Source organism: Vidua macroura, chromosome 11 (genome assembly GCF_024509145.1).
Source record: "Vidua macroura isolate BioBank_ID:100142 chromosome 11, ASM2450914v1, whole genome shotgun sequence".
Lineage (NCBI taxonomy): Eukaryota > Metazoa > Chordata > Aves > Passeriformes > Viduidae > Vidua > Vidua macroura.
In genome coordinates, this window is record NC_071581.1 from 20,056,669 (window position 1) to 20,072,289 (window position 15,621).

The following is a 15,621-nucleotide window of genomic DNA, read 5'->3' on the forward strand; positions in this document are numbered from 1 at the left end:
GGACTTCTGAAAAGCTTGATTTTACACATTTTCTTCCATTTCCCAACAGCTGGTTGCACATGTGAAAAGAAATTAGTCTATGCCAATGCCTGTGCTATTCAAATATAATTATGTAAATATTTATAGACACAAAATAATAAGAGCTGATCATTTTCTAAAACTGCCTTCTCCGTCTGTGTTTTCCTTAATGTAACTAATATGTTATTTATGCGGGGATAAAGATGAAAACAAAATAATATTCTATTATTTTTTATTAAATTACAATGAGTTTAACCCTTGAGAAAACTACCATTCTTGTGCTTTTATCTCAGGGTGGCTGAGACACCAGAATTTCCCAGGAGTTACAAAAAAGTTAAGTACTGTGACATCTTTTCTTAGCAATTTTGCAGATGCTTAAGACCTTATGCAGAAGTTTAAATTTGTGCTAACCAGAAATCCTTAAATTCAGCTTGCTTTTTCTTTGTGTTTTAGCACCATGCCTCAGTCACACATCCTGATTTCCTCCTGAATTTAAAAACAAATCAGTTGAGTATTTTCCTCCCCACATTTTCGCTGAACACGTGGAGCAGCTCTTAGACTTGTTTCAATACTCAGAGAGTTGGTGTTGTCACACTAAAAACATCCCTAGACTTGTTTCAATACTCAGAGTTGGTGTTGTCACACTAAAAACATCCCCAGACACGTCAGGTTCTTCTGCGAGTCCTGATGGTTTGGAACCCGTTTCCACCACAAATAACATTGCCAAGATAAATTGTTTGCCAGAGATAACTTCAAGCCCTCAAACAAATTACCTAAGAAACGTGGAAACAGAAGGTGGCACGAAACAAATTGTTTCCATGTCCTCTCCTCACAGGAAGGAAGGAGCTTATCTCTGGTACAGATTCTGTAGGGACACACACACAAAATGCCTTCACCCTGGCCTGGGGAGACTCGGGAGGTCAGGAATGCTTCACAGATCAGGCATGAAATATTCACACCCCATTTCTCCTCCCCTCAGACATGCAAATATTGAAATTCAAGTGGTTTGTGTAAGGACTCCAACAATTTGGGGAAGGGCAGCAAAGCTGCTCATGGGTTGCATTGGGGAAAAAACGAGTTTAGAAGAATCTGTCATTTGTTGAAGCCCCTTCCACCTCAGGCAGAGGAGAATTTAATTTTGTGCATGTTTGTAAAGTCCCAAAAGTTTGTCATTTGTGTGGATCTTTCCCCACTGACTATTGCTTTGTGTCAATAATGTGTTCAGATTCTAGTGAAAAAGAAAAGCTGTTTTTCATAATCCATCCCCTTTGCAGCCTTTCTGTGGGCTGAGCCACATCTGCCGTGCTGCAGGTACAGGGTGATAACATTGTGACACGTCTCTTTCTTTCAGGCTGTTTTCAGTCCCTCCACAATATGAAAATCACCTTATTATCCCTCTGGCTCTCTGGAAAAACAACCTGATTGGCTCTCTGCCTACTCTAGGTGCTTAACTTGAAGATGTGCCCCTTCAATATTGGCTGAAGCAGTGGTGATTTACAGAAATTAATTTTTGAACTCATTGTCTGAATCTCTGGTGCCTTCTGCCCTTCTCCTTTTAATTTGATGTGGCCCATGGTCAGCAATAAAGCACCACAGAACAGCTGTGCCTGGTCTCAGAAATGGGGAGCTGTGAAAAACTGAGAAATCTCTTTAAGAAAGTAAAAGGAACATCTAAGGTGCTAAAAGCTTTTGAGGGAACAGTAGAAACATGATCACCAGGGCAGTGTAAGTGCACATCGGTATCAGGACAAACTGGGGAAAAGGGCAAGAAGCAGAGCTCAGGAAAAACAAGTTACATTCAGAGAAGAAAATCGAAAGAACCATAAGCACTGATCCATTAAACACAAACCAGGGCAGAGGTGGTTATAAAACCAAACGGAGGCACATTTGAAACAAGGCAGAAAAATGCACAATACGTGTTTTTGCAAGTAACAGGGCATCTGGTGAGATGTTTGGAGAGCTAACAGGAAGTCTGAATACCCAGGAGACAAAGAAAGCACAGGTTCTGAGAGCCCCAGCTTTCTTCAAAGTGAGATTCGCTGCACTTTAGCCTCTCCTGAGAGGCTGGGTTTGTTTCAGTGCAGGGACATGAGACTAGATGCTAATTGTAGAAGGAATAGAAAAGATCTCTTGTATAGCCAGCTAAAAGCCTTCAAAAATATGGCTTCTAGAAATGGTACCTACAATGGTACCTGAAGAGATGCTAAGATGCCTGCTGTGGGTGGGGTTCTTTGGTTCCTTGAATGGAATGGGCTGCTGCCTGTTGGCTGGAGCTGGCAGTGGGAGCAAGAGAAGGACCCACTTCTGCCAAGAGCCCAATAAAACAGGATCAGAAATCATAGAATCATAGAATAGTTTGATTTGGAATGATCCTTTTGCAGGTCATCTAGTCCAACTCCGCCATGGGCATCATCAACTAGACCAGGTTGCTCAAAGCTGCATACAAATGTTTCCAGGGATGGGGCATCCATCACCTCTGTGGCAGCCTGTGTCAGTGTTTCACCACCCTCCTTGTCAAACACTTATTTCATATCTCTAATCTTAAACGGACTCTCCTCCAGCGATCTGCAGCAAAGAGTTGGGAGGCTCAGAGAAGAGAGCCTAACACCCGCTTTTTCTGCACCGCATCACTAGAGGGTTTGCTCTAGCGTCCTTCCAGGAGAACTGCCTGAACTTCCCTTGGAGTGCGTAGCAAATAAACCGAGCAAATCCAGTTTCCCAGAGCTGGGCAAACCCCTCGCGGAAATGACCGCGATCCATCCCGGGACGCGGCGGGGAGCGGCCCCGAGGCGGGGTTTGGGGGCGGCCGGAGCCAGCCCCGCTCCGCACCCCGCATCGCACGGGGCTCCGCACCCCGCATCGCTCCGCACCCCGCATCGCACGGGGCTCCGCACCCCGCATCGCTCCGCACCCCGCATCGCACGGGGCTCCGCACCCCGCATCGCTCCGCGCCCCGCGTCGCTCCGCAGCCGCACCGCGCACCCCGCCATGCCGGCGCTGCTGGCGCTGCTGGCCGCGGCGCTGCTGGCGCTGCTCGGGGCCGGACGAGCGGCCGCCCCCGGCTCCTGGGTGCCGCTGAAGCGCTGGGCCCTGGGCTGCCTCCTGCTCTGCCTCGGCTCCTGCAGGCAGCGAGTGGCCGCAGGCACCGCCGAGCCGCGCCGGCCGCGCCCGCTCCGCGCCGACCCCCACGTGAGTGGCCCGGTCCTGAGACCCCCTTCCCTGGGACCCGCTTCTGCGACACCCCGTTCTCATATCCTTGTGCCCCCCATCCCTGGCACTCCCATCTCCCTGTTCCCCTGGCACTCCATCCCCGGCATCCTCTTGTTCCCCCAGTCTTGGAACTCCCATCCTTGGCATCCCCTCCTTCCCCCAGTCTTGGAACTCCCATCCTCGGCATCCCCTCCTTCCCCCAGTCTTGGAGCTCCCATCCTCGACATCCCCACATTCCCTCAGAACATCTTTTCCCCTTTGGACTCAAACTTCCCTACACCAGCTCCACCCCACTGCATCCTCTGATTTCCAGCACCTTGCGTCACCCTGGCAGTCCCTCAGGTACTCCCGTTCCCTGCATCCCAGTTCCTGGCACCCCTCAAACCCCAACCTCATTTTTTTTTTGAGTTCTTCTTTCTTTTGGCTGAGGTTTCAGTGCTGCTTTTAAAGCTGCCTGGCTGTTTTTGGGTGCCTGCTATGTCATACAAAAAGTGAAAGCAAAATTTGATCCCTGAGCAGAAGCCTATGGAAAACAGGATTGCTGACCTTCTCCCCTCCCTTTCCTGCCTCCAGCTGGAGCTGAAATCCATTTCCCTTTCCCCAGGCTCTCGATTCCTTGTACTTCACGGGCTTTGCCGAGACCAACAGGACCTTTGTGATTGCTCGCCTCGGCCGACGCCCCGCTGGCCTCTGTGAGATGTGGCTCTTCCTGAGGCTGGATGGGATAGGCGAGTTTGAAGTAAGTGCTGCACGTGGGGTGATGTTCAGGAGCAGTGCTTAACTCCTTTCTTGAACCTGTGATGGGATCCCAAGCCAAGATTTATGTTCTCTGCGCCTTCACACCAGTAAGGCACCAGTGCTGTGTCTAAAGGCAGTGGTAGAACTGGTCAGAGTAATGGGTATGGCTCTTTTTTTATAGGATCTGACACTCATTGCCCTTCCCCACAATCTGCACAAAACAGAACAGTTTCTAAAAAGTGCCTTATTAAATCCCCCAGGAAGAATTTGAGCATCCAGTCTTTCCAATCAGGTGCAGCACATGGTTCATGAGTTCCATTTTCTGCTTATGGTTGGTTTTCCCCCCCTTTTTCATTTTCATGCTATAAAAATCATTTGGAATTGCCTCTTTAAAAGAGAGGGAAAAGCTTTTACGGAGTTTTATGCACATCTGCTTCATTCTTGCTGAAAAGAAAGCTTAATCAGATATCATTAATCAGATTTTTGCCTGCGGATTTTCTTTTTTTATTAAGAGCTGGCTACATAGTAAAGGACATAAATCCCTTTGCACTCAACTCTCTTTATGTTCACAAATCTGTTTCACTAAGTAGCCATGACCAGAAAAAGCAGGAGAAATCCTATTTAGAGAACATAGAAAAAAAAAAAAAAAAAAAGAGAAGATTGATGTGCATTATTTTGGGTTTTTAGCAATATTTAGTGTAACAAGATTGCTTTATGGCATCCTCACAATTGAATTAAGCAAATATTTTCCTGAAATGTTTCCTCTTTTTAGCACCCACAGCACCCAAACATGATGGTGAGAGATGAATCCAAAGAGATCTGGAGTGGAGGAGGACTCACTATGGAATACCTGGAGCCCCAAATGTGCTGGAAGATAAATTTTGATGGATTACTCAGGTACTGCAGCACTCCCTAATTTCATTTATCTACACATAAAACCAAAGTTTTTTTCAGCACTATCTGGAAATGTATTTAATTTATTTTAAATTTAACCAACATGAACCAAAAGCTGTTTGGTAACTGAGACACTTTGATTTTTAAGGAATGAAAATAAAGCTGATGGTGTATAGTATTATAGATTCTTCAATTTCACCCAATTCCAAACATGCAAGAAACATTTTGTTGTTTGTTTAGGATTGATATAAAATTACAGTGCTTTGCTTTGCAGGAAAGGATCCTACAGACAGCAGTGGAGTGAAGAGGAAGGAGAACTTGTACCAGTTAAATTCTCTTTGCAGTAAGTTTCTCATCTTTGGGATGTACAATAAGCTCGTGGTTCATTTAAAATGGTGAAAATCAGAATTTTCCAATAAAATACAAAGTAGCAAGTGCACAACTTGGCCTTGTATGAACTGGATGCTAATAATGTCTTTTTTTTTCCTCTCTCTTTTCTAGCTGGGAGAACTCCACAGATGTTTTTAACTTCAATGTTGATAATAACCCCAGCACATTTGCTCGTGCTTTAGCCCAGGAGCCATGGACCATCGAGCTCTTCCAGAGGGTCAAAAAGTGAGGGGCAAGATTAATGTCTTCTGGGGTTAATAATAATTTTTTCTACAGTTCTCTTCAAGGTCTGATGTGTGTTATAGCTGAATTTAGAAGGTAGGTTTAATTTGAAGTGCTCTAATAAAGGACATGGCTTTTGGTTTCAATGCCACGCCACACCTGCACACAGATGGGATCTTCCTGACATCTGAGTGAAACCTTCAGCATCAGGAATATTTCTTATTTTAGGCACCTTCCAAAGTCAGTGGTCCAGGTATAGCTAAGAAAAGGAATATAATCCTGTGGGAAAGGAGCTGAAGTGGGTGGGTTAAATATGAGAATCAATGGTGTGTTGTCTAAATAGAAGCAGAAATTACGTATATCAATAATGTGTGGGGTTTGGTGATGCCTGCTGGGCTCTAAGCAGCAGCTGTTTGGCAGCCCAGCATTTCTTCAAACAAAGGGTGATTTTGTATTCTGTCAGGGTGAGAATTTGCTGCTGTTTCATTCATTCTCAGGTGTCTCATTATGTAACAGTAACTGGGAAATGTAGAAGTGATGTGTAAAATCTGGGATAGCCATGATCCAGATGCTCTGAAATTTCTTTCATTTTGGGGGATAAATCCATCAGATTGGCATTGAGGCTTCTTGAGGAGAACTGGAGCTCTTGCCTGTGCTGATCCACTCCTTTCTTTCTTCCAGACAAAGGGAGCAGCATTTCCGACACGAGCAGTGGGGCCGGTCTGTTGGAGAGATTGAAATAGAAAATTGTGGGAAAACTGAACTTTCCCTCAAAGGTGTTCGGAGCCACTCCTATGGTAACAGCACTGGGAAGAATTCCCTCCCTTCCACCAGGGAATGCCTTCACTGTAGCTGGCACTGGCAGGGCAGTGAGATTAAGGATTATCTGTTAAAATAACCACTTAAGACATTCCAGAGGAAACACCATCACTGTTTTGGGGACATACATTGCTTACCATGTTATCAATGACTGGATATTTCTTTATCCAAAAAAGGTTATTGTGAAGTCAGGTACTGTTAGTTCACATTTCCCAGGAATGGTGAAACTCCAGGTTGGGGGATTTTGTTCTTTTTTTGCAGGTGTCCGGAATTGGGCTGAGATTTACCGTTATGTCATGATTTTGGCACACTTTGAAGTAGGTATTAACATGGCAATGTGCTTTTTAACCAGGAAATTTATCTGAGCTTTTCAGGCATATTTAAGTGTCCAGAAATAAGGATTTGGGAACATCCATGTTGTACAGTCAGAAGTGCTCACTGGTACCACCATTAGCCCAGATCAGTGTTGGGAGCAGCTCTCAAAAGCAGAACTGTGTGTGTAAAAACTGAGATTTTGCTAGACTGATTGAAGCAAAACTTGATAACTTGAAACAGTTTGTTTTTTGGCTTTTTCAAGAAAAATTAGGCTGACAGCTTTATAGGAGAGATTCTCAGCTGCTGCAAGTACCCAGCACTCCGTGGAGTTGCTGCAGAGCTGATTCCCATTAATGGGAAGCCTGAGGTGTTTGAAGCATCCTAAGCCTTCATGACAGCAGTCAGCAAATATTTCTGCCAGTGCTGAGCCATAATTCTCTGCTGTGCTGTGTGGGGGAGAGGCAGAGCTGTGGCTGCTGGGAGCACACAGCCCAGGGACATGCTGAGGGCAGGCCCTGCCAGCTGCCAGCCAAGCCCAGCAGATGCTCCTGAAAAGCCATTTCCTTTGCCAAGCCAGGCATAAATCAAAACTCTCTATTATAGGCAGCATTACAGGGGTTTAGACTGAATTCAGAATAAAAGTTCTTTTCCCAGCTTGGAAAGTGCCACTTCTGTGCAAATCCTGATTTATCATGTGCCTGTGTATCTTTTACTAAGACTGAGCTTTGGCACCACAATGTGTATGACCAATCTCTCCCTGTTGTCCAGTTTTTCAAGACTCAAAGTGACGGTGGCTGTTCTGCCCCTAATTAAAAGCCAGCTGACTTCATTAAGAAGTTTATTGCAGATTGAATTTGGAGTCCTCTTACCCTGAGTGTCTGTACATTTATAGCATCAGAGGAGGCTTAAATTTGCCTCAGAGCAGCCCAAGTGGAGCATGAAGAGTCCAGACCTAAGGATGGAAGTGAAATTAGTAAAACCAGGAGATTCCAGTTCCTTAACGTTTTCCCTATCTGCTGCTCCCAGGCATAGATGAGTATAGGTTAGAAGAGAAGTCTGGTCATAGTACACCAGTTTTGTACTTCTTTGCAGGCTCTGTTTCCCTCCTGTGTCCTCTTGCTGTGGACTTCCTGTTGTTTCCATTGTCCTTAATTTGTCCTGAATGTGTTTGATTTATATTCCTGGGTTTGTTTGCAGCCAGATTTTCATGGAAGATGTAGTGAGAGGATTTTAAAGTATGAAACCATAGCACATTGCATAAGCTGAGTTCTATCCAGTGTCTTCTTGGTCCAGCCAGTGAAGGACCCTCAGAAATGAATCTGCACAACTCTGGCTGCTTTTTCTTTCTCTCTCTCTTGCAGGATGGGACTGCAGCACATTTAACAGTTATTAACATGCCAGCTACCACAACTCAGTAAGTGACCAAAGAACTTTATGTTGCTAAAAACACTCACCTTAGAGGTGGCAAAAGCTGCTCTGCAGGACACCTGTGTGCAAATTCCTGCTTTGAACCTGTACAGCCCAGTTTCCATCCACAGCCTCATGCTCCCTACTCCCAGCTTTTATTTGCAGTTAGTCACAAGGACAGCTTTTACCTTCCCTTGCTTCCTTTCCCTGCGTTTGTTGAGGGCTGATGGAGCTGCCTGCCTGTCTGGATGATTTAGAGGTACAGACTGGGCACTCCCAGCTGTTTGAGAAGGTTCCAGCTGTAGTGGGACGTTCCACAGGGAGCCCTGCCTTGCTCACTGGTGTTCTCTGAATCCAGAGGATTAAAGACCACTTTCCATGGCCCCAAGGTTGTTCTGAGCCCCATCCAACCTGGCCTTGGACACTTCCACAGATGTGACAGCCACAGCTTCTCTGGGCAATGTGTGCCAGGGCTTTACCATCCTCACAGGGAAGAATTTCTTCCCAATATCCCATCTAACCCTGCCCTCTGGCAGTGGGAAGCATTTCCCCTTATCCTGGCACTCCAAGCCCTTTTCCAAAGTCCCTCTCCAGCTCTCTTGGAAGTCCCCAGAGCCTTCTCTTCTCCAGGCACAACAGTCCCAGTTCTCTCTGCCACTCTTCTGGTGCATTTGAGTTTTGGCTGAACTTTAAACCTGCTGCATTCCTCTCCCCTTCAGCCTCACTGTAGGTTATGTGTTTTTTCCTGATGGGAGGAAGGCTGGCATTGAGTGGTCCAACGCCTCCCTGGCTCAGCTGGCTGAGGATGGGCTTATCCAGGATGAGTATGGAGTCAGTTTTACTGCTGGTAAGCTCAACACAGTCCAGCTACACCTGCCTTCATTTCTTGGCCTGCAGTTCCTTTAGTTCAGTGAGATTCCATGTGATCCTGGGGAATGCATCATCTTACACCCTGAGAAATCTGCTTAGAACCTTAAAATTGTGGTTTGGATTGGAAGGGACTTGAAGATCCTCTGGTTCCAACCCCACTGCTATGGGCACTTCCCTGCTGAAATTAAATTATAGTTGTGGTGTGTCCTGGGTGAAATGTGTCCACTGCAGGATTAGGGCCACAGGTTCCAGAGGGAGAGTTGCAGATTCTGTTTGTGGTGACTGTTGCTTGTGCAAATCCACATAAAATAGTGATTTCCACTTTTTGGGGGTGTCAGAACATCTGTTATGAGGTGGATTCAGCTGGAAATATGGTTGATCAGTTTACTTGGTTTACAAAGCAGACAGAACTATCACTCTACAGAAAAGCATAAAAACCCCTATACACAAAAATAATAGATATTGGGATTGGTTTGAGATAAAATACTACTGAAAGTTGGTGACATTGTTCCCATTTTACTCTTCTCCAAGGTGGCAAGAGCTTTGATGTTTCTGCAGCTCTGGATAAGCAGACCTGCCCTGTGGTGTACAATGGCCTGACAGGGAGTGGAGTTTTCCACGAGTGCATTGCAGATTTCCAACTCAATGGGTCAACACCAGGCTGGGGCCTGGTTGAATTTTATTACAGGTAAAATAATGACAGGCAAGAAGAGGTTAAAATCTCCCCTCCTCCTATATTGACTTGTATGGTTACAACTCCATAGATATTTGAAGCATAAATGCGCTGATTTTTTTACCTGATGTAAAAAAATATTGCCCATTTAGTGCTTAATGTGTTTATTAAGTTGACAAGCACTCATATTATTTGAAAAGGAACAATTGCACAAGCACTTCATGGGTGCAGCAATTTGTTTGTTATATAGTTTTATGTGGGTTTTATATAGGTCTCCATATAGGTTTATGAGTTGTAGGATGCTCCATTCTGGACACTCTCTTATTTTGAAAATCTGTTTTTTTCTGTTTAGAAAAAAGAGTCCTCACCCCAAACAGAGGCAGTTTACAGGGTGAAACTTGCTCACTCAAGGATTTGTGTGGACAGGATTTATTTGAACAGATAAATGTTCAGAAAATCCCCACAGAAATGTTTGGGATAAAATTATATCCACAAAGAATGTGCTTCCCTTTTCAGTGAAGTGCTGCTCCTCCTGCCACGTGTTTGTCACTCTTTCCCTGGAGCCTTTTCCATATGGAGTCTTTGCTCTCATGAAAGAAAAAGGCAAATGTTGTTGCTTACGTTTTGTTTGCTTTTTAAAATAAACACTAATCCTTGTCTGCTAGAGGAAATGCCGTAAATGACTTTCAGCAGATGGAGACCTTAGCTCCTTCCGAAAACCAGACATATTTAAAGCACCTAAAACAGGCCAAAAGTGCAAAATACCTGCTGGTTGGACTTCAACCTGCAGCTGCTGCCAGGTCCCTGCTCCCTCCCCTCTCGGGCTGTCCTGGTGGAGGAAATGACCCAGCAGGGAAAGCCTCGGCTAAAACCCAAACGGGGCTCGTTCCGCAGGTCCAGCCAGCCCCGGCCGGCTCTGGAGCCGCCCCAGGGAGGCTTCATGTGGCAGTGCTGACACAATTCCCGTCAGCTCCACCTCGTATCTGCTCCCAAATCAACCCCATGGGAGAAATGGGAGGGTGGGGGTGTTGTTCTTCCTCCTCTCCACGAGACACCAGCTCAGCATCGCTGCTCTTCCCGCAGGGACGAGGCCGCCCAGCCGGTTCCAAATCTGCAGCTTGGTGCCAAAGCTGACCCTGCCACCGATGCCTCTCCCCTGTGATCATCTACAAGCTCGTCCCAGCAATGTTAGCAAGCAGCAGCTTTCCAAAGAAATGTAATTCCCTGCAAACAAACACCACTGGTTTGAGTGTAGAACTCGTCACAGGATGCTGGGGAGGTCAAGGGTATAAAAGGATTTGGAGAGAAATGAGATCTATTTTTATTAGTGCAGCTTTCAGTGGTTGCTAACCAGGGTGGTCTGGAGACAATTTGAAGGAAGTCTGATTGCAGGAGGAATGCACTGGGAGGGATCATTCCATGCTCTGTCCTTTGGTGTTTTTCCTAAACTTCCAGCTGCTCCCCACCGTGACGACCAGGATCTCAGGCTACGTGGATCACTGACCCAATTTAGCAGCTCCTCTCTTCTATCAGATTTGTTTTTGAAATAAAAACTGTGTATTTCTGAACTCTCTGGTTGTTATAGTCATTAAAACGTGGGAAAAACCTGTTACAGGAAACTGCACTGATCTGATAGTTTTGTCTGTGGCTGTGTAAAACATGAAGTGGAAGGAGCAGGAGAAAGCACATCTAAATGAGGTGTCCTCTAGGAATAGCATTAATGGCCAATGAAATAAGTGGTGCAAACACGATTTCCCCTTGTCTGAAGGGAAGCCAGGGTCTGGTAATCCAGTTTAGAAAGGGATCTGAATTCCTCATCATTCCCTTGTAGGTGCCTTATTAACCACAGCATCCACAATAGTCACTGGCCCAAGGTAGGTATTCCCTACTTAGATGTATCTTGCTATTAATTACTGAAAACTAAACTTAAAATATGTTAAAAAAAAAAAAAAACAGTTAAGTGGAAAGTGTGGAGAGGAGAAATTAAGGAAACACACCTTATAATTAGAACAGTACCACCATTTTATTTCAGAAAATAGTGAAATCTGGGTGCACATATTTGTGTTTTATAATCCCTGCTTAGGCTGACAGAGGAGGAGACTTTAATAGACTTTAAAGAATAATTTTTCCTTTATGAGGCAGTTCTTACACTTATTGCCACAACAACCTTTTCTGCAGAATGGGTGCATGAATATAAAATGATTCCACCTGTATTTATGACATGCATGTCCCAATTTGGGGTGTGTCACTGAACAAGGCTGGGGTGCTGCAAGCCTGATGTGCTGTGACAGGCTGGTTTTATCAGCACCCTCCTGCAGCTGGGAGAGATTCCCATTCCCTAATCCCCTAATTCCCTAATTTCTAACCTCATCCCTGTTCTGCATCGTGCCCTTGAGCTGCACCCCAACAGGTGCAGGTGCTGTGCCCCTCCTTCATCCCAAAGCACCTCTGGATGAGCCAAGCTGGCTGCTGGGTGCATTTCTTTTGGGATTGGCACTGATTCAGAGCTTTGGATTTTAGCTGGACCTCTATAAACACGTCTCCAGTTACAGTGGTATTAATGGCCACATTCTTGTGAGCCTTGCACAAACTCAAAGATGTCTTAAATCTGTCTGTGCTCTCGTGGTCTCGAGGTGCTGAAACAGGGAGCTTCTAAATTTCTCCAGACAATGGTACTTTGACAGGAGGGAAAGCCTTATGCCTCTTTTTACACCTCAGAAATCAGTCAAATAGGTAATTTTAGAAAGGTTAGAAAAATAATGATGTTATACATCACAGTTTGTTCCTATTAAGTGTGTGGCTTGTTTTGCTATGATCTCAGGAACATCTGTTCCTTTTTTTTTCTGTGGAGTTCTTGTCATCTCTTTCCCTTTCACTTACTTCTTCAAGGCTAAGACATTAACATCTAGAAGGTGGAAGAAAGGCACATAATAAAGCAAGGTTTTGGAGGTGTCAGAGCATGTAGATTATGAGAAAAATTGTTAATTATGACTCTGGAATCACAGTTTGAGAAATCACTGTAAAAAAAAATTCCCTTTCCAGGCCAAAAATTTTTTAAAAATCCCATCAAGGAAGGGATTGTTCTGGTTATTTCCTAATTCCAGAAACTGGGCTTAGAAGTAGGGATGCTGTGGGGAAAAGGCAGGTGTCTCCCCAATTTATTGGAAGTTCATGTTCCTGCAGTGGAGGAGACAGAGATGAAGCCTTCATCACTCCCCTTTTGTCCTCTTCTTGTTTCTTTTGGTACCAGTGGGTGGAGAATTAGAGCACTCCTGAGTTCAGTTGGGAAAAGTTCAAGCAGGGTACAGCAAATGATTAATAAAGTTTGGAGCTGGCAGGTTTATTTGCCAGGTGATGAACTACTGGTAGGGTATTTCAACTCCAAGGACTGAAATAATTGACTGTCGGGGGTTTTCTCCCTGGATTTCAAATTACTTTAGAGCAAGCCTGTGTCCAGGACAGATGGAATAACTTATTTAATTTAAAATAAATCTCCCAAGCCCCACGCTTTGACCATGTGAAGTGGTCCTTCACTTGTGGCTCCTTTCTCAGTGGAAAAATCCATCTTGGGAAGTGCTTCTGCAGCCCAAAAGCATTAATTTTGAGCCAAAAAAGCAATAAATGGAGGGGAACCCTGGCCAGAAGTGAAATGCAGCATATGATCTGTGTGAAGGGGGGCAGCTGGAGCCTCGTTGGGATGAGCTGCTTTCCCAGCATCTGGAGGAGGGAACACCTGTAATTCCTGCTGCTGTCACGGCAAACTGCTCCCACCAAACCCTTGCACGTCCCCCTGGAGCTCCCTGCACGTTGAATTTCAGGATTCAGGCCTTGTAAAGAGGTCATTTAAAGGCTGTCTGCCCCAAACTGAGCATTTTCCATCAATCTGCCCCTGGCTACTGATGTCTAGAATGGTAAATATTTTACCGTGCTTATTTATTCTCCTTCCTTCTTGCAATTTTTCATGTGTTCATAGCATAGCTATAAAGGCCATTTCCAGTGACATTGTATTTCACTGGCAGAAAGAAAGGAAGAAAAAAAAGTCTTTTTTTCTGTTTGGATTTATGTTGTAGTCTTACAGTTGGTGAAGCAAAGTGTAGCCCAGGGAGCTCTGTAATTTATCAGCAGAAATGCACTGTATGGCCAAATTATCTCTGCAAAGCAACTGATTGTTTCCAAAGTGGACTTTTCCCTCCATAAGAACGTGCTCAGCAGCCAAATAACTCAAAGACATTCCAGCCAGAGTGACTGATAGCTACTCACTCCCTTCTCCCATTTACTGGAACCCCAACTCCCTCACATCTGCCATAAAAAATCACATCGCTCTTTCTCCATCCAAAACTGCCCTTCCCTAAAATGTGACTTTTTTATTGTTGCTCTCCCAACAGTCTCTGAGCTTAGGTGTCTGAAGCAAAGTCTCCACAGGGATCTGTCCTGGGGGGCTTTTTGGGTCCCCCCCCCTTTTGAGGTATTTTCCTCTCCTTGTTAAAGCTATAATTAGTTACCACATTGATTTTTGCTTTTCTTCAGCATAAAAAAAAAACTTTTATTAAACCATAGTGCAAGTGGAGTTCATTCTAATCTGGCCATAAAATTTTACGAGAGGTGCAAATCAAAGGGAGGAGTGGCAGCAAATGCTCTGGAACAGTTGAGCCCTGTTCAGGCTCCCTCAGTGGAGTTAAATCCCTCCAGGAGCAATTAGCCTAACGAGCTGCTTGGTCCTCTTATAAATAACGTCACCGATGGAGACATCTGGAGGTGTCTGCTCTGTGCACGAGAGGCTTTCCAAACGTGCTGAGTGGTGAATGACCTTTTTTTCCCTTCATCCACAGGGTGGGGGAGGAGATGCAGATCTGCCATGTCCCAGCATGTCACGATTTTATCCTGTTTTCCAGGAAAGATAAGGAAGGGGAAAGTAGGAGTGACATTCTCAGCTGGAATGTCCTCTTTCATTTCTTGGTAGCTGAGCATGGGACAGCGTGTCTGAAGTGCTGACCCCAAATGCTTTGGTCACAGAAGGCCAGAAGTGGCCCTGGGCACAAAAAGCCTGGAGAGGGTTCATGGCTGAAGTCCTTGTCACAGCCCTTGGGACATCAGAGAGGGGCAAGGGACTCCTGGCTGCTGTAGGTGTCCAAAATGGGTTTGCAGAAGGAGATCCAGATGATGGCTCTTCATTTTTTCCTTCTGCAAAACACCACAAATTATGCACACTTGTTACCTTTTGAATAACCTTTTTTAACCTTCAAACCTCCTTTTTGGATTTCGCACAGGAAATTCCACTCTTTGTTGCTTTTGTCACTCCTAAATGTCCTTTGAGAGAGGGCTAGGTAAGTGCTTGATAAAGAATGAAAAAAATTAATCATAAAATCAGGTTTAAGAATATTTAATAGTGTTTTGCAGAGGTGAGGATGGGAAAAGCTGTGAGGTTACACCATGGGCTGTGCTGCTGGTTGTCTTTACTAAAGCATCCAGATCCCAGTGTTTCCTTCCCCACTCTTGTTCCTGCTGTTATTCTAAGGCACGTAGGCTTCTCCCTACATGTTTATAAGCTGATAAAACCATAATGCCAGGAATGTTTTCCTTCCTCTATTGCATTAACAAAATAAGTGATTTTGCAGATATAGCCTTGTTTACCTTACTTTCTACACCAAAACAATAGTTGTGAATAAATGTCATAATTCATGGAGAGGTGAGAAAAGAAGAGTTTCTTTTCTTGATGCTGATGTAAGAGCTGTGCATCTCCTTGTCGATGAGAAATGTTCTGCTCTGCTGTCACACTGGTGCCACACCACTGCTTTGCTGGGCTGGCAACCCTCAGTGGTGACAGCAGGGCTGACAAAATGCTCAGCCCAAATATCTGAGAATAAATCCCAGCAGACATTGCTGAGCCCTTGTGCAGCCCCTGCTGAGCAATTCATAATTGGACGTGTCAGGCAGCTTCTGACGACAAATTCTGGACTCCCAGCAGGGCAGAGCAGCCACACAAAATGCTTTTCATAGTGCAGGAGGAGGATTTTAACTGATCTCTTCGGAGATTTTCCCAAAGCCATAAATATGCTGCTCTTGCT

At 45.0% G+C, this 15,621-nt stretch overlaps 1 protein-coding gene across 2 annotated transcripts; it reads left to right on the top strand.

Annotated features, from left to right (window-relative positions):
* Window positions 1-2,481: 2,481 nt before the first annotated feature.
* Window positions 2,482-11,124, top strand: LOC128813064 (uncharacterized). Of its 2 annotated transcripts, XM_053987814.1 has the most exons (11): window positions 2,482-3,207; window positions 3,833-3,967; window positions 4,739-4,863; window positions 5,135-5,203; window positions 5,362-5,475; window positions 6,154-6,269; window positions 6,553-6,608; window positions 7,968-8,020; window positions 8,733-8,860; window positions 9,415-9,571; window positions 10,640-11,124. In XM_053987814.1, the coding sequence occupies exons 1-11, from the start codon at window positions 2,764-2,766 to the stop codon at window positions 10,716-10,718; spliced, it is 1,476 nt and encodes a 491-aa protein (XP_053843789.1). In that variant the 5' UTR covers window positions 2,482-2,763; the 3' UTR covers window positions 10,719-11,124. The 2 variants fall into 2 exon arrangements, with proteins under 2 accessions (XP_053843789.1, XP_053843790.1); XM_053987815.1 differs by lacking the exon at window positions 5,362-5,475.
* Window positions 11,125-15,621: the final 4,497 nt, after the last annotated feature.

Coding starts and splice junctions, on each gene's coding strand:
- LOC128813064 (XM_053987814.1), top strand. CDS start 2,764: ATGACCGCGATCCATCCCGGGACGCGGCGGGGAGCGGCCCCGAGGCGG. Junction 4,864..5,134: donor AATTTTGATGGATTACTCAG/GTACTGCAGCAC, acceptor TTTGCTTTGCAG/GAAAGGATCCTACAGACAGC. Junction 5,204..5,361: donor CCAGTTAAATTCTCTTTGCA/GTAAGTTTCTCA, acceptor TCTCTTTTCTAG/CTGGGAGAACTCCACAGATG.